This window comes from Argiope bruennichi, chromosome 8 (assembly GCF_947563725.1).
Source record: "Argiope bruennichi chromosome 8, qqArgBrue1.1, whole genome shotgun sequence".
Taxonomy (NCBI): domain Eukaryota; kingdom Metazoa; phylum Arthropoda; class Arachnida; order Araneae; family Araneidae; genus Argiope; species Argiope bruennichi.
This window is the reverse complement of record NC_079158.1, coordinates 44,873,149-44,901,073: the sequence shown is the minus strand read 5'-3', so window position 1 is coordinate 44,901,073 and position 27,925 is coordinate 44,873,149. Positions and strand designations below refer to the sequence as shown.

Here is a 27,925-nt window from a genome sequence, read left to right as displayed (position 1 = left end):
TTCAAAACAACATGATTTCCATTGTTAAAGAAATAGCTTCAGGTGATATTTTGTAAATGTCACCTTACGACATTTTACAGAATAATACCCTTCCTCCAACAGAAATAAAGGATCCCTTCTGCAAGTATTTTTAAAGAAAGAGAATATATTGGCCAGTTGTTACAAGTTTTATACTGCAGTGTTTTGAACGTGTCATCATTACCCGGATGAGATAAGTGACAAGTCATGCAGTGACAGTTTGTTAAAAGTAAGTCATACTCTAAACTAATTGAAAATTATTATGTTGATCAATGAATAAATTATCAGTTAATAAATATTCATGTTTGCAGTAAAATTTAGATTTCAGAAGGCAATTGAAAAATTATGAATACTCAATTAGTCGTGCTTTGTAAAAATTCAACTATTGTTAATAACTCAGCTCTATACAGCTTAAATTTTTAATTTTTAAAAGCAAAAGTTTGATTTATATAATCGCGCTCATTGATATATATGTATATAAAGTAGATCTATTTAATTAAGAGTTAAGAATGCATGAAAATATTAAGGAAAGATTTCTCTTCTCGATTTTTAACACTTCTTTACATGATGATGGAAATTTCCATCATACCATTTAGTGAACAAAAAATTGTACTCTAAACAGGTGTACTGTAAATTTGCTATTGTTGGCAACCTTTTTCACAACTATTGTGTAATAAGAAATGTAGCTGACAAACAAAAATCAAATGTCACAATCATTATAGGTTTGAACTTGTCATTCCACTGTTTGTTGTGGTTGGAATAAACGAGCGATTTCTTGAATATTTTTTTATAACTAATCTGAGATTTTTTTGCTAATAAAAGCGATAATGAGTGGAGAAATTTAAAAAAGAAGTACATTGAAATTTTATACAGAGCTTAACATGTAAATTTGCATGATGATGGACATTTCCATCATACTGTTTTTAATTATTTTATATTATATATTTATACTATAATTTTTTTAAACATCTTTTTTCTAATCTAGATCATAAATTATATCCGCCTGGTTTATTCCACAAAAAAGAAAAATATCATCCAAAAAAGGGCTAATATACTTCTCAGTATGTCTTGTTTTGTGTTAAGCTTCGTTCGCCAGGGAAGATATTTGAATAGGCATTTTAGACTTAACATGGATCGATAAAAAATGCAAGTTATGAGGCCTCTCGTTAAATAACTTTTCAATTACGATTCATATTTTATCAGACTTTTTAACTTAATCAACCCGTAATTTATTTATTTTTGTATTTTTAAAAAAATATAAATTTTATTTAATTATTTATTTTGATTAACGAGAGTGTAGAATCCATATTTGCTCAGAATATATTATTTAAGCAAATGCTCTATGTTAATAAATATTGTTATATATATATATATGTTATGAAACAGATTGGTACTTGATCAGATGTAGCTGACAGTGTGTTGATCTTATCCTAATAATTTTTAATTCGAAGAATTGGGATTTTTTACAAATCAATTTATTTGACAAGTAGGTTAATATTACATTTTTAACCGATTTGTCGCTCCCCTCCCTTCAATTTTGCATTTCAAACAGGTAGCAAATCAAAAATTGGTCAAGCAAGTCCAAAATTGGTACATATTTACAATTTTGGTGTATGTCTAGACAGTGTATCGTTATCAATCTTCTCACCTGTGGCAATGTTCCCCTCTTTTCAATTTTGTATTCCAGTCAGATATCAAAACAGAAATGGGGCAAGAAAGTCCAAAATTACTTATTTACAATTTTGGTAAATAGGTATCGATTTTGCTTAGTAAAATATGTAAATATGTATCGATTTTGCTGAGCTAAACATGGTTAGAGAGAAAAACATGGCGAGTACACGTTGACGGATTTAGATAAACATTACAGATGTATAATTTCAGCATAATGATAATTTAGCAAAATTAAATGTTATAAGTATTATTTTTGGACTATGCAGACAGGCACAATTTTAAAAAATGGGATTTGGCCAATCAGCAGCCATCTCGTTGAAACGAAATCTTTTGATTGGCCGATCTTCCTAGAGATAGAGGATAAAATTCTCTAAATAATGAATTGCCTCTAAAATACTTATAAACAATGAAATTCGAAGGTTCTTAACACAGTCAAATTTAATACCAAAAATTAATTTTGAAATTTAAAATGTTACTTTCACCGGATTATTTTATGAAGTACGATTAAAACACCGAGGGGGGGGTTTAGTAAAGTTAAATTTTTTTCACCAGTATATTAATTAACTCAAATAACATAATTCAGTGGTATGAGTGGCAAAACTTTCTGATACACACACTAATAAAGATGCTGTCCACCTTTTTTATTCATTAACCACATAAAACTATGGAGTTTGAGTAAGGTTGAATATTTAACCCTTTCAATTTTTCCCAATTCTAGAACATGAGAGTTTTGTTCTTCTTAGTATAGCAAAAACAGTCGGATATAGACGCTTTTTCTACAACCGAATTAAATTTAAATTAATAAAATGAACAGTTTAGTAAAAAGATAGTCACTAAATTTCATTAAATAAGCTGTGAGATTTTGAATTATTGTATCTACAGGTTAGTTGTTAGACATGTGTACCATATTTTATCTATCTAGCTCTTTATGTTCTGTAGCTATCATATTCCCTTGTTTTCAGGCAGCTGTTCGGACAGGTTTCCTCTACATACATTTTACTCAAAACTTGATAGAATTCTACAGATTTGGTGTAAGGATCATATACCGAATTTCATCTGTCTAGCTCTATACTTTTTTGAGTTATACCGTTTTGAATATATCGTGTTCATAGAGAAGCAGGTATAATTCCAAGAATGTGCTTTTCGAACCCAGCGAGGTCTAAAACATGAAAATTCGTCAAAATATTAAAATTTTTTTAACGATTACAATATTTTCTCTATGTATATTACTCATTCGAGAAAAGTAAAAAAAAAAAATTAATTTAAAATATTCCTTTTATTGGAAATACATGCCTGCTTTTGGATGTTCACAAGTTAACGATTAGACCACTACTTGAATAGCCATCAAATATATGAAATACATTTTTATCTATCATAGATACTGAAAGTTTAAATAATGTTTTGATTCTATTTTCACTTTTTTACGATCTCACGTTCTTTCATAGATAATATTGGTGGTTTCGATATGATGTTTCTGCAAGAAAAGCATTTATTTTACAGTTTGTGATAATGCCTATGAAACAAGGTTCATCGAAAATTTGCATCCTAAAAAAAGTGTTAACTGGTAACTGCATTCAATAAAAAAACATCCAATATTACTTAATTTTTGGCATCGATATAACTTTAAGAGTTGCTATTCTTTCTCTAACTAAATCATTAATTATTTTGTGCGTTTATTTATATTATTATCATTTATATTAACATCAAAATAATTAAATATTTTTCATATGTCTTCATTATCGCCTTATTTATTCTTTATTTAAAAGGACATCTATAGTAAAACAATCCATTTACAGAGCGCATTACAAATTAAACAACAAGCATATATATACAAAACACTATAATAAGGGAACGACAAGATTATTATTATAAAACATAAAGGTATTTAATAGATGCATATAATTAATTTAAACACATTAAAAACAAACTAAAAATTAAGAAATTGCTAATTATGAATTTTAAAAGAATTTAATATGTTCAAAAGATTTAAAAACTAAATAAATTTTATTTGGAAAACATTAAAAATGCATTAGTTGAATTTAATCAGTCTTAAAAATGCACAAATATGAAAAGTCGAACAGTAGAAATTTCAAAATTAACTGCATTTAAGCCTAAAATCTATTGATTTTAGGCTTATTGTGCTTATTGTTGCAAAATTTTTGCTATTTGATTTTAAAAACTCTAAAAGCCATATAAAAAAATCAAGTTCTTCAAAAAATTTGTTGAATAGTTTGTATAATGAGAATTCAACTACAGATTAAATATTTCAGATAAAATGTTTATAGTCAACAACTTATCTGAGAACATGTTAGTAAATCTTAATTATGTGAAAAAAATTTCATTACATAGAGGCAGAAACATTTACTATCCACTTTATTTTCTCCATAGGTTACGATTTTGTAGCTTACTGCGCCATATTGCCCAGAGAAGATGCGTGGAACTACCAATAATTCATTTCTCACTCCAGTGATCTTTCCTGCTCTGATTCTCATTTGTTTCACATTGTACGAAGTTTCTACTGACACCTTAAATGTAGATTTTGATGATTACTGGGAGTTATTTAAGGTAAGAAAGTTTTCTTTTTCTTAAAATTTCTCTCTTAACGAAAAAGATTTGTGAACTGGGAGATCCGAAAATCAGCAATCTGCAATTGCGTTACCTCAATTTTCTTCCAATGTATGAATATAATCGGCATTTTTTAAAGTTTTCGGGTAATGATTTAATTTATCAAATTATGAGGGTCTTTTTTTCAACCTCTGTTGAATCACTGAAAGATTAAACCAAGAGTAGATTTAATTATCAATAGTGCCATAAGTTACGTAAGAACTCCAGAAGTCCATGTTACACCAATGGCGCATATTCTTCGAAAAGGGGGTCGAAAACTTGCTCCAAAGCACTCTGATAAATGCCCGAATATTCGTAGCGATTATGTAAAAAAGTAACCATGCATGAATATAATTTTCATAATAAATTAATCTTGCTGTCGATTCTTCTGTATTTTTATGGCCCATCGGAGGTTGAAATTTGAAATAAAAAACACTCCTACCCTCCTGTAGGCGATGGACGTGCTGTGGAAGCTTAGTAATTTTCTACCTATTTTATAGACGAGTTATTCAGCTCAGAAATACAGTACACTCACGAGTATCCGGCCTAATGCGGTGGAAGGGTAAGCCGGATACCAAAAAATCTGGATAGGTCGGAGTTCTACGAACTCATTTCCTTGCCCAACAATACCAGAAGACAAAGTTTTTATACCAAAATTCACTATATATATATAGGGATGACGAATATTTTCAGAGCGGTTATTACGTAACCAATATCAAAAAGTCACAAATACAAGTGATCAATACTTTTTAAAGAGGGGTGTGATTCAAATCCTTGATACGATCTTACTGATGATATTTCGATTACAGGTTTTGGATCACGATAGAAAGTAACAATCGATACGATATCACTGAAATTTGCCGGAGCGGTGACTTTACTGGAAAGTGACAATCGATACGATCTGTCCAATGGAAGCTCTCGAAAGAAATCTGTGATTGGATTGAAAAGTGAACGGACCGGTTATTGGAATTATCGTATCGTATCATTGAATTGCATATCACTGAAATTTATCGGAGCGGTGATTTCACCGGAAAGTGCGAAGTCACCGCTCCACTTTACGGGAGTGACCGATATTCGTATTTGATGATGCACTATTCCATACAGATCATTTTTAATTGCTCGTGACATGATTGACTTTGATTACATGTACTCTGTTTACTGCTGGCGCCATCTATTGGTAGAATATAGGACTAAAGTAAACATTTTAAAGAAATGACATATTTTTAACTCATCTTTTCCAGAAAATGGTTCACTCTAATAAATAAATTAAATAAATAGTTTCGAAAAAAAAATTTAAGAAGTAAGCTGAAACAGATAAATTAATTCAATCACACGTTAATTAAATTAGTAAATTAAGTATTAATTACAATTAATAAATGTTATATTTAATATTAAGTAATAATTTTTAATTAATAATATGATTGAAGTAACAGATATTTGGAACGCATATTTAAAAATAACAATAGCAATATTATTTGTTATTCAAAAAATCGTGGATTATGCGTCTCTCTCTCTCTATATATATATATATTCACTCCTGCGTATTTTCTCACTTCGTATTCAGTACTGCGCCCTCCATTTATCTCAAGCCACGAAAAATGTGAACGCGATCGCGGCCCAATAAATCATAGAAGCAGTTGCCGGTAAAGTGTCGAGTTAAAATAGAAGCCTCTATATTAGTTGTTTATTAATGTTTATATACTACACAGCACGTTTCAGTATTTATTAGAGAAAAAGTAAGTTAAATGATATAAACTATTCACATTAAAGCATAAATTTTTAGATTCACTATGGTATACTAAAAAAACATTAAAAATACCCCCAAGAACAATTTACGAATCAGAAACAGTAGCAACAATTCAGGTCCATTACACCCTGACGAAATAATGAGCAACGAGCAGAACGCTGCTCTTTTCCTGTTACAACTTGTATTTCGCACACGACACGTAGGAGGATCGTAGCAGACGCCGCTTCGAATACCTTGGCAATGTTGCCAATACAATGCCTTGCCTCCCTCATTTAATAATGATAAAAGAAAATTAGGCCTAATAGTACAGAAACCGGATAATTTCTAACCGGATACTTGATAGTGTACTCTATAGGAATATTGAAATTATCATTTCTCTATAACTTCCTTGCGATTTTCGATCTAGACATAGTTAAAATTAGGTAAATTATCGCCGCCACTTACTGCAACTTTTTTAGATGCGTTTCGATATTTACTTCGGCTTGCATTAAAAATTAATTTACTTCTAAACTGGGCTGCTTTTTAATCTGTATATGTGGCGTCTTATTAGAAAGTTTTCATCAGCTGCATTCTCTTTCATTCACTTTGAATTTCATAGTTCTGTCCTAAGAGCTGTCATATAAGCGGGTCTGGTTCACATTAAATCCGTCGGAGACAAATGTCATACCACTGGTGTGATGCGGAAGTTTGAAGAGGGGGCGCCATTTCAGGTGTCAGCCTCGTCATCTGATTGCATTTCAAAATTACGAAGTCCGTTCTAAAATAGCCCTAGTGTTGCTTCAAAACGGGACGTTATATAACTAAACAGAACTATGGAAATCGGACACGAATTTGTCAATGATCCGATATTTTTAAACATATAAAACATAAATATTTTAAAATTACCATTAAGAGTGAATTTATGAAAAGATAGACGAATCAAGTCTAAAACATTATCATTCAACGAGAGTGTGGACAAGAAGTTCCAATATCCTTGAATTTTTTTAACTGCAAATTATTTCACTATTATTTCAAACCACTAAATTCATTTCAGTTTTTCATTGCAGAGAACATACTGCAAAGTGTATCGTGACGCCGATGAAGAAGCACAACGCCGACTGCTGTGGGAGACTCAAGTCCTGGAATGCTTTCTGCATAACATCAGAGCTCATTTCGGGCTCTTGCCTTTCACCAGAGGATGCAACGCTTATTCGGACCTTGTAAGAAACAAACATTTTGATTTTAGATACACACATTTCGCTGATTTCCATTTGTTTCACGTTTATGAAAATCCAATTTCATTACCGATTTTTTACTCAATTATTTACACTGTTGCAGATGAAATTCCACTAAAATCAACAAGTGAGCTCTAGTGAGTGTATGATAACAGAGTCAACAGACCTGAATAACAAATAACTACGTTTATTAACACAAAGACACGAATACACAGAAGACAAAACATTGTCAAGATATACACAAGCATTACACAAAAGAAGTTACAACGAACAACACCGCACAAGTAGTAATCGGTAGTAAAACCCCAACAGCACACAAAGTGGCTAGACAAAACTCAATAGGAAGAGAGAACCCACGTAGATTTGAACTAATGTCTTTTCAAACGTCTGCTATTCCTCACAATCTCCTCGCTTTAGATGTACCCAACTGTCGACTCATTGCTATACAATTAACTACTCAATACATAAATCGATGTTACTTGAATACTTTCTCCAAAACTCGGCGCACGGCTCAATTTTGAACCACTAATCACTTGAATTCCGCTCAACGCTTGCATTACGCTGGACTAATCTAACTAATTCGTCGTTAAGTCAACTCGTATTCACTATATCATTTTTGGCTTGGGCAGACGGTTTTTTATAGCTTCCAGAACAGAGCAGAGAAGGTTTTCGAAGAATAAAGCATAATTCGCCTCATATTAATTCTATCGCTCAAATTCCTGATGGTTCTACTATCATACACTTTGTCGCCAAATTTGCCGCCAAGCTCGGGGGTCACTGATTCGGCATTTGATCAGCATCCAATAGAGCTATTTGTAAACTATTTTTTCTGCGATGGAACTAATTGTGCTGGAAAGCAACATTACAGGTTCGTAGCAATATATACTAGATCAGGTTTCCCAATTTTTTATGTTTGAATAACCACATTCTTTCATGCCATTTCTCTGTTCAAATAAATATTAAAAAATGATATTAAATGATTAAGACTAAATGACTATATCGTTATCCAAGATGGTGTAAGTAATAATGAGGAATAACTGATGAGACTTCGAAATTTTCCAGAATACTCCTATCAAAGTATTATCAATCCCTTCCCCAAAATAAACATTGTTGGCGTGAGAAATTGAAAATCATGAATGTCAAGAGTGCACTTATTTCTGCCTTCTAACACGAGCGTTTTGTACTTCATTGTATTGTGAAAAAAAAATCTAATGTTCACTTTGGAGCATTTTTTCAGTTGACTAAAACCAAAATTTCCCTCCGAACTAAAATTTTAGTAACAGGATTGCAAACCAATTTCTTTTATCTAAGTCATTGCGTTTTTATTTTATCATATATGAAGAGAAAGTATTACAATCGTCAAAAAAAATTCGAACTTCAGATTTCAATAAAACTTCATGTTGCAGATCTTTCTAAGACCGAAAAACATATTTTTGGAATTATGTTTGTCCCTCTGTATGTCTGTGAACTAGATCATACCAAAAACCTTTATCTTCGCTTTATAATCTACACAGCAGATTTGAAAATTTTTATCAATTTTTTGAGGAACCTCGTTCAAAGGAAGTCCGTCTGTCAGGCAGTCCAAATAAAAATTAACACGATAGCATCAAAATGAACAAAGCTAGATGTACAAAACTGGTACCAGATTTAATATCTAAAATGCAAATATATATATCAAATTTAAATTAAATATCTCTAGAAGGTTCACTGTTTGTCGGTCTGTACTTTTGCATATATGTAAATTCTATAATTTAAAAACGCAATGACTTTATTTAAATCATTAAATTAATTTTAGTATTTCATTATATAACTTTAATTGCAATTCTATAGATTTTTTTAGATTTCGTTTAAATAGAAAAAAAAGAATGGTGTTTGCACAGATGCTAGTATTTATGTTCTAAACACACGCAAATAACCTAAGAACGCACGCTGATAGACGATTTTTTTAACTATATTTTTCAACAATGGGATGAGGTTAATAATATACAAATGCATGTATTAGATAGCAGGCGGGAAAGATTTATGGAGACCACACCCGCTAGTGTAATAATTGTGTTTTCAAGATTAAGAACATACAGATTAACAGATGGTCAACCAATCAACGGATTTGATTTAAAATTTACTGCGGACCTACAATTAACATGTTAAAACTGTGCACCCTATTCAGTAGTAACTGTGTTCAAATGCTTTTAGATAGACTGATAGACAAACTTCCAATGAATAGATTTCGTTCAAAATTTAATATACTGTGTTCAAAGGCTTTTAGATAGACTGATAGAACAAACTTCCTCTGAATAGATTTCTTTCAAAATTTAATATACTGTGTTCAAATGCTTTTAGATAGGCTGATAGACAAACTTCCTCTGAATAAATTTCGTTCAAAATTTAATATATTTTGTTCAAATGCTTTTAGATAGACTGATAGACAAATTTCCTCTGAATAGATTTCGTTCAAAATTTAATATACTGTGTTCGAATGCTTTTAGATAGACTGATAGACAAACTTCCTCTGAATAGATTTCGTTCAAAATTTAATATAAATGAATAAATTTGATGCAATATACACGTATTTAATTTCAGCCATCTATCTGTAATGCTTTTAAAGCTGTACTGATTACAGATAAATTAAATGCGAAAATACGAAAAAAGTCTTTTTGGAACTTGAATATTAGGAATTCGAATTTTTTAAGGATTAAATACTTCGTATATGATACAGGAAAAAAAAAACAGAAGTTGCTCTACACAGAGTGCAAAGCATTGACGTTTATTCTATACACAGTATTTGTTCGTTAATAATCGTGATAAAACCATCATTCGGCGATTTCATGCTCGCCATTTAAGCAACGGTAGTTACACAGTAACCCACGACTCCAAAGATTACAATGATTTCTACAATAAATAAATAAATAAAAAATAAATAAAATAAATAAAAATAAAAAAATTTTAAAAAATCAGGGTGGTTGGTCCCCCCCCCCCCCAAATTTTCTTGCTTACTCTGTAATAAAGGTGTTATTTCAGAGAAGGGCTTACATCGCATCGGCGTACAATAGTTACGAAATATTAACTTTTGGAGTGAATTTAGCATTTCTTGGCGAGTTATTACGAGTTCTTAGCCATTCTTGGCGAGTTATTTCGCAATTAATGCCTGGCGTTCGGTTAATGTTATCCGAAAATCGAATTTGTGTTTTAGATGCATTTTTACCAACCGATAGAAAAAAATGTGGCTCAAAACTTCACTTGTAGTCACAAAATCACATACCAAATTTCATATATTTAAGTCATTGCGTCTTTGAGTTATCGCGTTTACATGTTTCTGAAAGTACAGACCGACAGACGGTCAATTCCTTGTTGGATTTGGCTCAAAATTGGAAAGATGATTACACTATAGATGTTAATTCTGTGTATATAATTTTATCTATCTAGCTCTCCTCATTTTGTAGTTATCGTGTTAAATTATATTCGAATAGCCGGCCGGACAGACAGACTTCCTTTGAACGAAATGTGCTCAAAATTTCATAAAAATCTATAAATTTGGTATAAAGACCGTATACCAAATTTCATTTTTCTAGATTAAAGCGTTCGCGAGTCATAGATAGTAAGTCAGCCATCTAACTCTCCGACCCGCCGCGAAGGCACACGGATTTAAACCATAAAACTGAATGACCAGACCGCCGCAACAGCAACATTGGCGGGAACTGTGGTTGAGTCCTAAGGGCCGTCACCGGCCACGGTACAACCCTCCCCGAAAGAAGTACGTCCCGTCATCGATGGGAGGAGTCAGATTTCCCACCTGTTAGTGTACCCTCCAGGGTGGCGAGATTCAGCCATCATGCCGGAAGCATCTCATCCTCATTTCGAAGTGCCCCCCCCCCCCTGGGAGTTTGTCATAGATAGTAAGATGGACATTTTCCAAAAATGTGTTTTCCGAAGAAGGTCTCTTAAATGTAGAGATTCAAGAAGGTCTCAAATGAGGAGATTCGTCACAATCTCGAGTTTGAATTTTTTGACGATTACTATACTTTCTCAACGCGCATGTCACGCATATGTAATCATTTTGTAATACCTTTGCTGTTTCTTTTGCTGGTTTTTGAATTAGCTGAATAATTAGTTGCAGTAAAGCTTTCTATTTCATTTTTAATTGTTCACCACCAGACAGATGAGGAATTCAACCAACACATGAAAGGATACAAGAATATAGACTACCAGAGTAACAGCTCATCTTGGGTAGGAACTTCCAGTTTGGGTGCTCCTTCCTCTATCGACCATAGAAACGATGGTTTAGTCACAGGCGTTAAAGATCAAGTAAGAGCTTGTATTTAATTGACTTGAATTGGTGTTATGAATATAAAATTGCGCGTATGTGTGTGTGGGAGGGGAGGGGTTCCCAACTCGGGATGATATCAGGGGGACAGATACTTTTTTACTAAGTGTCGCTATGTATATGATCTATTTCCTGGAACATTGAATGTTTCTTACAATAATAGTTAATCATTTTGGAAATTTCAGAAGTCGTATTCTCTCTCTCACGCACATAACTGTCTTAGAGAATCAACTGGGTCCATCTGCTACAAAAATACACAAATAAGCAAATATGAGATAATATCAGGTGGCTTACCAACGGGCAATTTCTTACTGCCATCTGTATGTTATTGGCATAATATAAGAAAATAGCTAAATAAGTGAAAGTAAAAACAAAAGGAGAAAATTCGTTTTTGAAGTTCATTTTTGATATTGCTAAAAGAGTTTTGAATTCTATTGAACGCATGTAAGATAAAAACAAATATTTTGAATAGAGCTACCAAAAGGCAAATCTATCAAATTAAGATAATTGGTAAAACGAAGAAACAGTTATACAGCCCCAATTATTGATCCAATTTCACCACTTTCTATTTCATTTGAAAGCTCATGATGTGTAGACATGCCGTCAGTCCTTTCTCTTCCACCTCTACCTCCAAAATATCTAATAACACATCTTAGATGAAAATTGCTCATTTCAATCGGCTTGATTTCCAAATACTTCTCAACTGTAATTGAAGCACACATGTGAATCAATTTCCTCACAAAATTTTTCTGGAAAACATCCTACTCCAATGTAAAACAGAAATAGAAGTTTCCACGAAATTTTCCCGCATTTTCTCTATTAAAAGTTTTAACCCCCCCCCCCGCCCCTGCCACATATGTCCTGGACAATAGGTAAGGCAGCGAATGTCTTATATGGCATTTGTCGACAATAATTACGAAATATAGATCTTTGTTGTGAGTTTAGCATTTTTGCAGAATTTGTCGTGAAGAATACGTATTTCAAACGCCTTTTCTTCCGATCGAATAGTAACCAAAATTTGACACGAAATCGCAATGGTAATTGCAAATTGACATATGCATGTGAAAGTGTAAATTGACAGACAGGCAACATTTTTACTGATTTGACACAAAACTTAATAGAAATCTGTCCTCTCATTTTAGATGCTAGATCTGTATACCAAAACTTATTTATATAATTCTATACGTTTCGAAGATATAAAGTTCATTTCTACAGTAATAGCCAGATAAATAGACTCCATCTAAATGGATTTCATTTAAAATTTTGTAGAAATATATAAATTTGGTTTAAAATTTATATATTAAATTACATCTTTTTAACTCAAAGTGTTTGTAAATTAGCGTTTTCACAGACAAACAGGCAGACATAATGCCAAAAATATGTTTTCGAACTTAAAGAGGTTTGAAATGTGATGATTCATCAAATTTCCGAATGTGAGTTTTTTGATGAATACAATTCTTTCTCTACGTATACGAAAATGTATCTATTTTTTCATGCAATATTTATATATTCCAATGTAGTTTTGACTAGTAGAAATTAACAGCAATTTCCTTTACTATGGGTTCTTGATTTGTGGGTTTGGCTCCTTGCAACATGCCAAACTGGGTGAATCAAAAAATATATGAATTATATGCATTAAGTTTGATATTTTTTAAATTCTTAATATTGATACGTAAAGTAAAAAATAAACCTTAAAATTTAAAAGCAGTTTTGTCTTTTTTAATTACAATCAATAAATCTTGATTTCACTGGACTTCACATTAGCGTTATACGATGCATCATATTTGAATTTCTATATGTATTCAACAAGACAAGATTATCTTAGTCCCCATATCTATATATTTCAGTATAACGAATGAAATAAAGATGTGTGATTAAATAATCAATCATTGCCTAATCAATAAAGAAAATACAATATTGGATATTACTTGAAATCTTTTTCAGTTTTTTTTTTCTTTCGATTATCGTTTTCTGGTTAGCTGTCCAGCAACCAAGCAATCAATATAAAAGGAAATATTAACAGAAAAAAGTTTGACATCAAATTTTTTTTTTTGATGAAGAAAGCGGGAAGAAAAGCAATTATAATAAAAGAACGGAGGATTTGTTGTAACGCCTCAAATGAAAGTGATAAGTATCTAATTCATCTCTCTCTCTTAAGCCTTCTCTGAAATTCCGATATCGACCTGTATGTTCTTTCACAATTCTTCTCTTGTTGGTATTGAAAAATCGAATTGTTGTCTTTGAAGTTTCTTGTTTCTTTTATGTCACATGAAGGATTCTTTATTTTTTTCTATTTTCCTTTCCAATGCCTTTTTTAGATGGGCAAAAATATTTCCTTTTTTATCTTTCTCTTTTCGATTAGTCATGTCTATTTAAATAAATTTCTACCTTTGTATTTGTGTATATGTTACCTTTAAAGTATGAAATCCGTTATTTTATAGAATACTTAGTTATTCCATGAAATAACTGATCGTGTCCGTTAAAGTGTAAAACTCTCTTGTATTTCATGGTTTAACTAGTTATTTCATAGAATAACGATCTGCAGCCCGTTAAAGTGTAAAATAATCTATATCATATATCTCGCATGACAAATACATTTACCTTCCACCCCTACTGCATTTATGTTTTTGTTTGTTTGCTTTAGAAATAAAAAATGTTTTTGTTTTAGAAACAATGTTCTTTGTAATTCCAAGTGTCATTTTAGTAATCCTTGTTGTAACAAATGATTTTATGGTACGTTTCCATAAATACCATTTATGCACTGCATAAATTAGATAAATTGCTACTGTTTCATTTTAATTGTCTATCATTAGTTTAATTTCATTTGAGATAAATTGTTTATTTTAAACTTTAACTGTTTCTCATTAGTTAATTTATAGAATACCTCGTTATTTCATAGAATAACTAGTTAAAGTGTCAAATGAATAACATATTACACACTTTAACGGACACGATCAGTTATTTCATGGAATAACTAGGTATTCTATGAAATAACTGCATTATATACTTTAACGGTAACATATATATATATATATATATATATATATATATATATATATATATATATATATATATATATATATATATATATATATATATATATATATATATATATATATATATATATATATATATATATATATATATATATATACATATATATATATATATATTCGAATCTCCATATATAGAAACTGAAGATTCACGGAGATAAAATTCGATATATAGAAATTTTGATTTATAGAAATTTCAATATATAGAAATATATACCAAAAGTTTTTCATCATTTTCGTGCTAAAAATAATTATAGAAAGTTAATTTCTTAGATTTAAAGAAGATGAATTTAAAAAAGAAACATAAGTTTCTTCTAATAGCTTTTTTAAATGTATAAATAACAATGATTTTTTCATAATTATTTTGATTTTATTTTCAAAAATTTAATAATTTTTTTACTATTTCTTTCTTTCCAACTTGTTTTCTACGTCTTTTATAAAATGTGACTTTTTTTTTTTTTGACATTTATAGAGTTAAGATAGAAAATTATGTTTGTTACTGAGAAATTTAAAAGGAAATTAAAGTAAAAATGTTGATGCAATTTAGGAAAAGAATGTGTAAAAAGGGGCTAATATTGACATAACATCAACACGGGTGTATTGCTTTTTCGTAAATGATTTTCCGATCTTCAAAAATCTCCATTGCATTTAAAATTACACTCCATTGCATTTAACTGCAATAGAGTTTCTAATAATTATAGAAGAAGATAAAGTATTATAGCAATTGCAAAGAAATTTGTTTTACATCAATGATATAATTTACTAAATTTTAATAAATTCTTTTCTTTATTCACTTTTCCTGAAACTTAATAAGATTTGGAGAAAAAAAATGAGATATTAAAGTTCCTATATCAGACATTTTTATTCCGTTATTTTCTTCTTATTTTTCCAGTTCTTATTTGAAAATCTCGCTCTAATTTAAAATTAGAAGAATCAAAATAAGTTTTTTTTCATTAATAATTTTCCTATTGAATACTGAGACATCTTTTCCCTGGCAGAGGCAGAGATTCAGTTTATTTTATTTAACTAAGTTCAATTATATTAACGTCCCGTTTGAAAACAACACAACGGATATTTTGAAACTGACCTCGGAATTTTGAACTGATCAGATGATGAGGACAACACCTGAGACGGCACACCATCTCCAAATTTCCGCACCATACCAATGGCAGAGTACCTTGCCCATGATGCTGGATAAGATATGTATTAGGCTCACATATGTTCCGTTTCATATATTCCTCAAATTTACAACTAGACAAAACAGGCCACTCCAGGGATTTTGTCAATACTAAGTATAGTCTAGGCTAAATTTTAAAAAATATATCATTTTTTAATGTACAGAAAGTAATTTTTACTATCATACATTTAAAGTACGAATCCTTTGGTGCTCAAAGATTCATATTTAAAATGCATTAGTTTAATTTAAATTAGTGCGATTACTTTTAACCAGAGATTCCTAGATCCTATTCTAGATTATATTACACTCATGTTCATAAATTAAGGATAATGCAAGTTCAGGAAAAGAAAGAGTCAGAAGCAAAATAAATGTAAATTATTTGTAAAGCATATTTATTAAACAAAAGGTAAAGAGCAAAAAAGATGCTATATGTTTGATATCATTTATAAAAATTGTGATTTTTTCCGCATTGGAGCAAATTACAAAAAAAAAAAAAAAAAAAAACCCCTATTTACAAAAATTAATATTACATGGTTGATATGATGGTTTATACATAGTATGTCTCCCAGACGATGTAATACAGTCCGTACAACGCCTAGGCATGCTGAGTATCAAATTATCGATATGATCTTGGGGAATATTACACCACTCATCAAGCAATGCTCTTCGAAGTTTCGGTAGACATGTAGGAGGTGGTTGACGGGCTGCAACTCGTCCGTCAAGCGTGTCGCACACATGCTCTACTAGATTCGAGTCCGGTTGAGAATGCTGGCCAGTCCATACGGGTGATATCCTCCGATCGAAGGCATTCGTTTACGATGTTTGCATGGTGAGGACGGGCGCTGTCATCCATAAACACAAATTCTGCGCATATTGCGCCCAGAAACAAATGTACATGTTGTTCCAGAATGACGTCCCGATAGATTTGGCCTGTCATGGTTCCAATTTGAACATGGAGGTCAGTTCTGGAACCCAGAATAATTCCTCCCCAAACGAGCAATTCTGCTCCATCGTAACGGTGTCGTTCAATGATGTTCTCTTGGTGATAACGGGTACCTGGCGCTCTCCATATGAAAGTCCGGCGAGAATCAGACTGCAAGCTAAACCTGGACTCGTCGGAAAACATCACACAAGCCGACTCTTGGGGTGTCCACAATGCATGCTCTCTACTCCAGGCTAGCCGCAGTAAGTGGAACACATTTGGCAGTCCTATGAGCATATAGACCAATATGCCCTAAGCGTCTGTACATGGTCTGCCTTGAAACTGTCGTACCAATGGCTGAAGAGAGAAGACGAGACAGGTATAATGCTGTTCTTCGTCTGTTTCTTTTGGCAGTAATTGCCAAATAATTGTCCTCATTCGGCATTGGGGGCGACCTGTACTGTAACGTCTACTCACATTACCATCATCTTGGAATTGGTGCCAAAGCCTGGATATGACTCTCTGGGCGATTCCAAGTTCCTCGGATACTTCCAGCTGGGTACGCCCACATTCTTGACGGTCGATAATTCTACCACGTAAAAAATCATCCAAATGCGTCCTTTGTGTCATAACTATGCGGTTATTGCACTGAAAGGCTTATAAAGCGCTTGCGAACAATCTTACTTCTTTGCCTTCTTTGCCTGCCTCCTTTGCCTGTATTCCTTATACATTACTCTCTTACACTCTTGTCATTGTGACGTACGATTCATGTCATTTGGTGGCTTCCTGCAATTTGCATATGATTTTTGAAGATGTGTGTAGTCATTTTACGGGTGATATATGTATTTTAGAGTTCGATTTCCGCGTGACTCTTGAATTAACCTTATTTATGAACATGAGTGTAAGTATCTACTACAAAACTGTCGAAAAAGAAAGATTCATCCTCTTCATATTTCGTTTCGTATCACAGCAAAAATTGATTATCTCTCTACTTGCAATCTAAGTTTCATATTTCATTTTTAGTTGATTAAACTGCGATCATTGATTGCTTAATAAGGGAGCAGCTGCGACTTCAACGACATACGATACGGCATTAATCATATGAATGTATTAATGATAATCGACTTTGATGATTTACATCTTATCACACTAAATAAAAGTACAATTTAAAATTATACTTGAACAGCAAAGATTCTGACTTATTAGATATACTGATTAAAGGGGAAATTATAACCAAATTGGGAAAATTGGTCTATTACTTGAGGATGGGTCAAAGTCAAAGGGGTTGGTCAAGTTGGGAGTTAGGTCAATATATCAATTCTACTTTACAATATATTTCAAAAACGGAGGGTGGATTGAGTTTCTTTCCCTTTTTGCACGGTGAATAGGGTTTTATCTCGGATGTGTAGAGTGCTGGGAGACTCGCAACCATCTTGGACATACCTAGATAAATGATCTTTCATTTGAAATAATATAAAATTGACAAAATCATTTCAGTAATTGAAACTGGGGGACTAGCTCTTTGACTTTTCCTTTTATTTTGGATGTGTAGATCAGTAACCGAAGTCAAATATCAAAGTATGTGTGTGCATGAGAAAGAGAGAGAAAAAAATGTAACAATGCCCGTCTAGATCGTGTGATTGCTTCTAATTTTTATGAACTTAAAGGCATTATTTATTGAAGAACTAGAAACCAGTTGTTTAGACAGTTATGTTACCCATGACTGAAAAATATAAATTCTGTTTCAGAGAATGTGTGGTGCCTGTTGGGCATTTTCTGCCATCGGTTCTTTGGAGGGTCAGCAGAAAAAGAAGTCCGACAACCTCGTCGCTCTCAGCGAACAACAGCTGGTCGAGTGTTCAACTAATGATAGTAACCATCACTTCTTTATCTTTACTAATAATAAAAATGAATGCGTATGTGTGTGTATTACACTTTACAAATCAGACCTTTTGATACGTAATTCACAGATTTGGTGTATATATACTTCGAAAGAAGGAAATGTGCCCCTAGAGCCCTTTTTCTGATATATTAATCAGAATTTTAATTAATAAAAAAATTAAGCGCCATTTTGGCATTTCGCCCCGATAGATTTCGAAAATACTGCAGCATAAAAATTATTTTTACATCTTCTCAAAATTCAATAGATTATCTTTTCAATGCTGCCAATTTTTGACTACATAATTTCGTTCGAATGTTTAATTGATTTAGGAAAAATTTAAGTTTTGTTTCCACAAAAATACATTTTATGGTTAAAATAAATTTCAAATCGTTTTCATTACGGTTAATAATATCGCAACACGGTTTTTTTTCCTTCCATTATTGATGATCAAAATATGAAGATTATCTTTTTTCCATGTTGAATAGGTTTCAGTATAAGACATACTTTTAATAAATTTTTTTAAAAAATATTGTTGTAAATTGTGTCCCAAAATTAACGCAAGATTTGAATTTGCCACCATTCGGGCAGTAAAGTATTGGCAACCCTATTAAAAAACCATTTGACAGCTGATAGCTTAGGGTTAGTAAATATGGGTCGTTAAACGATAGAACAACTTAACGAACAAAAATAACAAAGCCTGGCTTCCACAGTTCAAAAATCTGAGAATTGGTCCCCTGGATCGCGTGATTTAACACCATTGGATTTCTTTTTATGGGGATATTTCACAGGTCTATGCCATCAAGCTAAAAAGCACGATGCATTGAAGGAGGAAATTTAATGCCGCATCAGAGAAATCCAGCCACATATAGGAAAAATAGGCATGGGAAATTTCGACAAAAAAGTGCGTATTTGTCAGCAAAAACGTGGAGGCCATTTGTCCTAAGGGTTATTCTGTACATAACCCTATCCTGTGTACTTTACAATTCAATAAAAATATACCAATTTAAAGGAAAAAAATTGGTTTTTTTATTTAATTGAAATCTTGCATTAACACGCTTTTCTGTCATTTAACGCTCCATTTTTACTAACCCTAAACTATCAGCTGTCAAATGTTTTTTTTAAAGGGTTGCCATCACTTTATTTCACGAATGGCGGCAAATTCAAATTTTTTGTTTTAATTTTAGGACACCCTTTATTTGCAATTAAGGCTTAACGTCAGAGCTAAGCAATGGCAAAAGAATTTTAAAGTGTGCCAATTTTCAAACACTATTAGTACAATTTGAAATCGACTGTCATATAAAGCACATATTCTTGTGAGCCCTTTGTTTGTTTGTTTGTGTGTGTGTGTGTGTGTTGGCTCTGCGCAATACCAGCTAGACCGCTTGACCTATAATTATCATATTTGGCACTTATATATCCATAGAGAAAGAAAATGTGAACCATCGATCTATTTTTTTTAAAAACTTTAATTATATTTTTATTTAATTAAAAATTAATCTGAAATTTTCTGCTTTTCCTCGATAACTCCCGAAAATATTGATGAACAAAGAGAAAATTTTACACTGTTTCAAAATTTAAAAATTATCTTTTAATGATACAGACCTAATAGCCTTGCACATTTTTTTCCCCTCTGTTTTGATGATTTAATTTTTTTTGCTTATTTTTCAACAACAGATTACACTGCTATTCATTGTTTCATCAAATATTGAATTTAATGCTTTTATTTCTTTTTTGAAAATTGAAAAAGAAGGATTCAATTTAAATTCTGTGCAGCTTAAAAGACGAATAAAATTGAAACTACAATGCTACGAAACGTAAAAGATACACAAATCATACATTTATGTTTTTAAAAGCACTTAAATATTATGGGACTGGTCTAAATTAGAAAGAATATATGTAAGACAATTAAAATACTACGGGTTTAAAGTCTGATAATTTGAAAAAATTATGGATATAAAGTTACCTAGGTGATATAAGTGAAATTAAATATAAACAATAATCAGCTGGTCGCCAAAGCCAATAAGCAAATTTTATTTACCGTAAGTAGACTTTGCAAAGGTGGTTTGATGGCTACTGCATTTGAATGCATTTAAAGAAATATGATATTTGCATTGTTGTATTAATTTAAATTCATAAAACTTTAAATTTCTAAACTCTTTATTGAGCTTTTTACGTAATAAAATATATTTATAGTAAACGATGGTTGCAATGGTGGTTTGATGACAGCTGCGTTTGAATACATTAAAAGATCTCAAGGAGTGGATACTGAAAAGTCATATCCCTATACAGCATCGGTAAGAATTTATTTATTATGCATTATTTGTGCTTATTTTCCTTTTATATATTATGGTACCATGTGGTACGTTCCATAGCATTCAAAGCAATACACTTTAACAAGCAATATGTTATGTCTTTTAAATCCTTTTAGCTAATAGTAATATAGATGATGTCACTAATGTATATCAACTTTATATAAAATACCAATTGAAATACCAAACTATGTGAATGTTCATAGTTTGAATACATAACCGTATATAAACTAGTTGAGCAAATATCACTATTTCATTATGTATGAAGAGTTTATTTCAAAATAGATGAATCATAATCGCTCTATATCTGTATTCTTTAATAAATTAAATAATATAAGTTCCAAAATAATATATTATTTATAATTCCCTTATTTATAAAGAGGGGATTTTTTTTAGCTAAGAAAAGAAGGAACAAAAAAGATTTTAAATGTACTTATCTAGAAATTGCACGAGGATCGCGGTGGCCTGGTGGTAAGGTCTCGGCTTCGGAACTGGAGGGTTTCAGGTTCGTGACCCGATTCCACCGAAGAACCGTCGTATAAGGGGGCCTGTTGCACGTTAAATCCGTCATGACCAAACGTCCTCCCGCTGGTGTGGTGTGGAGAGGGGGGTGCCATCTCAGGTGTCGTCCTCGTCGTCTGACCGTCATTCAAAATTACGAGGTCCGTCCCAAAATAGCCCTAGTGTTGCTTCAAACGGGACGTTAATATAACCAAACGAAACAAATCTAGAAATTGCACAACATGTAATATCTGAGATGATTAAAGTAATGAAACATTGTACGATCATTTTCAATATTGTGCAGCAACCATTATGACTTAAAAAAGGAATTTTTATTAAGATATACAAATAAAGGAGGAAATATTATATTTATGGCATATTAGGCACTTGTCAAATGGAGAATTTGATCACACAAGTCTCATAGAGGACCTTCATATTGAAAATCAGGCTGGTAATTATAGATTGTTGCAATAAACTCCATTTTTTGGAAAGAGAGGTTTTTAAATCCTATAAGCGTAGAAGGAGTGTTGCTATATTTCTTCCAAGAGCATTACCAAGTATAGTGCATGTGACTTAAATTTGGCGAGCTTGCTCGTCTCTTCATTCGACGGACCACCAAAAACAATTGAAAAGGTGAGATCTGTGTAAGCTCAAATTTATTGTCTATATAAAAAAACTTATTTCCAATATTTCCATAGTAAAGCTTCGCATTAGAATCAAGACGATATATGTAACTGTCTTATCACACATGAGCATAGATGGATATTTGGATGAAATATAACTGACCATATAACTGACGGGGCCTCCTGGAATGAAACGCATGTCAGTGTCATCATCCAGACTGATAGCTACCCTCACACATACCCTGAATCCACGAAGTCTAACTCTTTAGAGCTTAAGTTGGGATTAAATTTCAGACCAACAGTCTTTTTAGGAACGGACAAGATAGGGATTCATTAATAAAGAGTACAAACCTTCATTCATTTTTACTTTACTTGTACTCTTATATGAGCATAATATGATAGAATCTTAAGACCGATCTTCCTAAATCATGCATAAATGCTTCTGCTTCATGTCTAAAACAGAGCTACATCGAGATTTAATAACGTATTTTCTGTTTGCAGAAACTGCAGATAATTTTAAAACCAGTTTTTGGGGACATGTCCAGTGAAATTAATTGACATTTGACTAATAAAGTTTCATATCATATTCTAATGTCGCATGAGATATTGCATATACTGTGTATTTTATGTTAAAATTTACTCGTATTTTGAAAGTGCTTTTCTATTTTACTAAATTTTAATATTATTTTTTTGAAACTCTACACACAGTTCCTTGTGATATGATGTTTTTTGTCTTCATATCGCTTCCATGCATCACTGGTTTGATCTCTTAATATCTACTCCAGTTATCAGGAAATATTGTGCGATTAATCATTCTTTTCTTCTTTCTCTTCAGCAAGGCGACTGTAACTTCAGACCAAATCACGTGGGTGCAAAAATCACAGGTTTCGTAGAATTGCCACCAGGGGACGAGAAAGCTCTTCGTGATGCAGTAGCCTCTGTGGGTCCGATATCGGTTGCAATAGACGCTGGACCACGCAGTTTTAGGACATACAAGTAAGTCCCCTTTTATATGTAAAACACTGGCTTTATATTTTAACAGATGGGCAAGGCCATTCAAAACAATTACATCTATCACAAATGACAATAATTTCCTAATAACTTCTTGCTGCGGGGTTTTCTCAGAAGTCCGTCAAGGGTATTTCACTAATGAAGCTGACTTGAAAGCCTGCATTGTTCAAAATATAGCCTTCATTCTAAATGAAGTTCCATGCGACCGTTGGTATCGAAGTGGTACGTTTTTAGGATATTGTCGACCGGAAAGGTATGCACATAGAGCACACAGGTGTTTTAATAAATAAATCAAATATTCTGTTATTCTTTTATTTTATTCTTACTTTTTATTTCGTTACAACGCCGCCACCTGTTAGAAATATTTCAAATTATTTTCTCCTACCGAAATCTCGGCCCAATGTTTTAAATAATAAATATACAAAAATTTGAAAATTTCATTCGAATCCGTTCAGTAGAAACGGAGCTGTGTCGGAGTCAGTTTAATACCTGTACATAGAGCGGCCACCTGTACATAGAGCGAATGCTTTGAAATCATTTTAATACTTCCTTTTTTCATAGAAAAGCCCTATTACTTGAAAATAATGATATATCTACATAAAAATGTATTTGCTTAAAAATGTGCACATTTGCTTGGCCATTAAGATCACCAGATCTGAACCCTTGTGACTTCTGGCTGCAGGGTTCTCACAAAGGGTATGTAAGTAATGAAGCGAACTTGAAAGCCATCATAGTTCAAAATATATCCTTCATTTCTAATGAAACATTTCATGCGGCCGATGATATCGCGGTGGTACGTTTTTAGGATATTGCTGACCAGCAAGGTATGCACATAGAGTAGTACACAGGCGCCTTAATAAACAAAATATTATGTCATTCTTTTATATTTTTGAATAGTTTCGCCGTTGTGCCGCCACCTGTTAGAAAAATTTCAAACTATTTTTTTCCTATCGAAATCACGGTTCTAGGGTTTAAATAACAAATATGTGAAAATATAAATATATATGAAAATTTCATTCGAATCCGTTCAGTAGAAATGGAGTTGCTTTTGTGTCAGTTTAATTGTAATCACTTGTAAATAGTATAAATGATTTGAAATCATTTCAATATTTCTTTTTTTTTTTCATAGAAAAGTCCTATTACTTGAAAATAATGATATATCTTCATAAAAATTGCAGTATGAAACTGATCTGCTCTTTAATTTTAGAGAGGGTATCTACGACGATCCTGAATGCAGCAGCAACCTACTAGATCACGCAGTTACGCTGATTGGTTATGGAACAGAAGATGGCACGGATTACTGGTTGGTTAAAAATAGGTAATTCGAAATTCCTTACAAAACAAATTGTAGTTATTATTACATTTGAGGTTATAGCTATGAGAGGAATAATTGATTGAGGGTTATTGTGGCACCATTTAAAAATATACTAAAAAGCCCCCAAGAGTGGAAAACCTGGAAAAAATTTGAAATTCAGTTAATCCTTAGTAATCTGTTGATGTCCGATAAGAGGACTGTTGGATTAGTAAAACGACAGAATAGTGGATGTTCGTTCTAAATTCCCGTTTGGTCAGCAAATCATTTGTTATGCAAAAAATATTCAAAAAATTGAATATTTTTTTGCAATTAAATTGCAATTTTTCGAAATTATTCAAAAAATTGCACTGTAATAAATATTACAGAATAAGAGCAGAAACCTTATATATATATATATATATATATATATATATATATATATATATATATATATTTATATATATATATATATGTGTGTGTGTGTGTGTGTGTGTGTGTGTGTGTGTGTATTGCCAAGGTCGCTTACATGGATATTATTTCGAATCTGTAACACCACTCCTATGCTATGCTACTTCTTTATTAAAAAGAAAAAATCTACAGAAATTATTGATGCACACCTAGTTCATTACTTCAACCTTGAAGACAAATTGTGTGCCATTTGGCAAAAAAAAAAAAAAAAAAAAAAGGTTCTGGAATATGCAGGAATCCGTAGAAGCCGAAATCTATAATTTTTTCTGGCTAATTGCAAGTGATGTCACACTGAGCTGGAAAGTCATCTAACTCAAATGAATTAATTTCTCTTTCGAGTTTGTTCATAATGCGAGCTGGAATCTATTAGACGCGGAGTGGTTACTGTTATTTAACAATTAAATTCCTTTTAATATTTAATAATTAATCTCCAATCTAATGAGTTGTTAATGTCTACAAATACCATTCATTGTGGACCGGGATAGTCTGGTTGGTAGAGCGTTGGATTCGCGTCCATTGTGTAGCGAGTTCGAGCCCCGCCCGATGAAGACCCTCCGCATGTGTGGTAGCTGACGCGGGTATAAATCTGTCGTGGTCGCAAAGTCCTCCATGTCGAGAGTAATACCACTGGGGGTACTGGATCAGGGCTGATAGTTCTCTCATTCAAGTCTAAATTGCAATCTGTGGTTGAGTGAATGAAATGTATGAATGAAGTCCGCCCCGTAAAAAGAGTTGTGACGTGAGTAGAGGCAAAGTTGTACTCTTGGCAATAATTTGCGCCGCTAAAACAAGAGGCGCAACTTATCGGAAGTCGCTGTCTTCATTACAGCGGGCTTATCAATTTCAAGTGCCATAAGAAGCAACAACACAATTCTTTGTACGCATTTCGGTGGCACTTTTTTGTTACAATCTGTGCACCGTATTTTTTAACATATATGTGGTATAAAGGTCTAAAAATATATGACTTTTCTACCATCCGCAGGGGTGTTTGTGGGACCCCAAAAAATCCCCGGAAACTTTTACGGACTTACTACCGACATTTTGGAGTTTCGAGAAGGGGGGGGGGGAGAAATGAAAAATTACGATTATGAAGTATTGAATGACCTAATAATAAAAGTTCAATGAATTACTTTTTTTGCAAAATTAATAACCATTAATTTCGCAAAATTAAGACCTTTGAACCCAGGTCACGTGATCGCACTTCTGGTCGAACGAAGTCTCTCCCTTTTTTTTCTGCCGCGCCTACTTGCCGAAAAGAATCCAGAAGAGAATGTCCGAGAACCGGGGGAATGAGTCATAACTCGCAATAAGGAAAGAACAAAAAAGAAGTTTTTTCCCCCTTTTCACGCATTATCACTGCCTTTGGAGAAAGAAAGGAAAAGTTTTCACCACACACACTGACCTTGCGTTTTCTGCTTTCAAAGCAAACAAAATTACCCAGATCAAAATAAATAATTCATTATTATTCCTACTTCCTTTTGAACGACGATCCCCGGAATTTCCGGGTATCGAAGTTCAAAATCCCCGGAATTCCGGGGTTTCCCCGGAGCACAAACACCCCTGCATCCGGCTTATGCTGGACGCACAACTACAGGTGAATGTTTTTTGTAACAATATCCGCAAATTTATTTTCCCTATAATGGTCTACACTTACTCATCCGAAAAATATCGTTCTATTGGGTGAAGGGACAGATTAATGCATTGCCGCATTTGTGTCATGTAATTTAGAACATTAACTAGTGCAGTTATATTGACTTTTCGATTTGAAGCTAAATGAAATTTATTACTGTAAGGACATCATATGTTTAAAATAGAATCAAAAGTGATGGTATCTGATTTTCGACGGCAGGTTTAATGTACATCAGGTCCCAAGGCCAGATTATAAGTAAATAGGCAGAGTAGGTCACACTCTGATGAATCAACAAATTTTAATATTATTTTCAAGGTTAACTAATTTTCTACTTACATTTTTTTCCCGGCTTTTACTCTACGTATTAATTAAATTAAAGTATAGCATTTTTTAGAACATCAGAACATTATTCTTAAAATCTTTCTCTTGCTTTCAAATTTTCTCAAATATCTAATTGTTTTTGTACTTGGTTTAAAATTCACAACTCAAAAGGTCCGACAAAATTTGTATAAAAATATGCATATTGCGTTAAAAGATTTTGGAATTTGTTTAACATTTCGCTAAAAATGACATTATTATTATTAATATTTTAATTTTCAGGATACAGGTACCAATTTTCCTGCAGGTGTTTTAAAGTTTTGATAATTCAGTTTGTTATTACATTTTTAAAGCTGATTATACAGAAATCAAATTGAAATTAATAACAAGCGGCAGTGGTCTCCCAAAATCTTTCTCGCATAATCTCCAATTAAGGTCTTATTCTCTTCTTACCGCATAGAATTACGGATCTTTGGTAAGGCCTCAAAAGTTTTGCATGCCATTTGCGAATAATAATTACGAAATATAGATCTCTAGCATTTTTTCTGAATCTATCAAAGAATGATCCTTATCAAGGATTTTAAAATAAAATAGGTACAGTGCATTCCATAAGCAGCTTGAATTGATTTCATAGCAAAAAATCAACGGCAGTGAAAGTTGTATTATTTTTTAAAAGGATGAATCGCAAATAATGCTCTCGAAGTTTTTTGGTTTAATATGAAGATTTTTCAGCTTTCATTGCACAAGGAAAATAGGTGAAAAGAAATTTATTTTAGTGGGATTAATTCCAATTTTTAAAATTCCGAGACGGTTGTTTTTATAAATATTCCGTTCGATTAAATCCATTTGATAAATTTGTATTATATTGTTTGTTTTTCAGTTGGGGTACTTCTTGGGGAATGAAAGGATACATGAAAGTGGCAAGAAATAGGAACAATATGTGTGGTATCGCCAGTAAAGCAAGTTATCCTTTAGTTTAGATGCAAATTTGGAGACCAACGGTTTATTGGAAAAATTCAAGCGATTGAGACAACGTTATCAGTTTGGAACATTTTCTCTACAAGCATCTATTTTGTTACTTATTATTCAGTTTTATTTATTGAGTAAAAAATTCTGAGAAAAGTTCAGGAGTGCCATTTCTACTCAATGACTGAAAATAATT

At 32.3% G+C, this 27,925-nt stretch overlaps 1 protein-coding gene across 1 annotated transcript; it reads left to right on the top strand.

Annotated features, from left to right (window-relative positions):
• The first annotated feature begins 133 nt into the window (after window positions 1-133).
• Window positions 134-27,925, top strand: LOC129980977 (procathepsin L-like). The gene is made up of 9 exons (XM_056091535.1): window positions 134-247; window positions 4,078-4,254; window positions 7,087-7,239; window positions 11,407-11,556; window positions 18,476-18,599; window positions 20,803-20,903; window positions 22,878-23,038; window positions 24,261-24,371; window positions 27,644-27,925. Exons 2-9 carry the CDS (start codon window positions 4,120-4,122, stop codon window positions 27,741-27,743), a joined length of 1,035 nt encoding a protein of 344 aa, XP_055947510.1. The 5' UTR covers window positions 134-247; window positions 4,078-4,119; the 3' UTR covers window positions 27,744-27,925.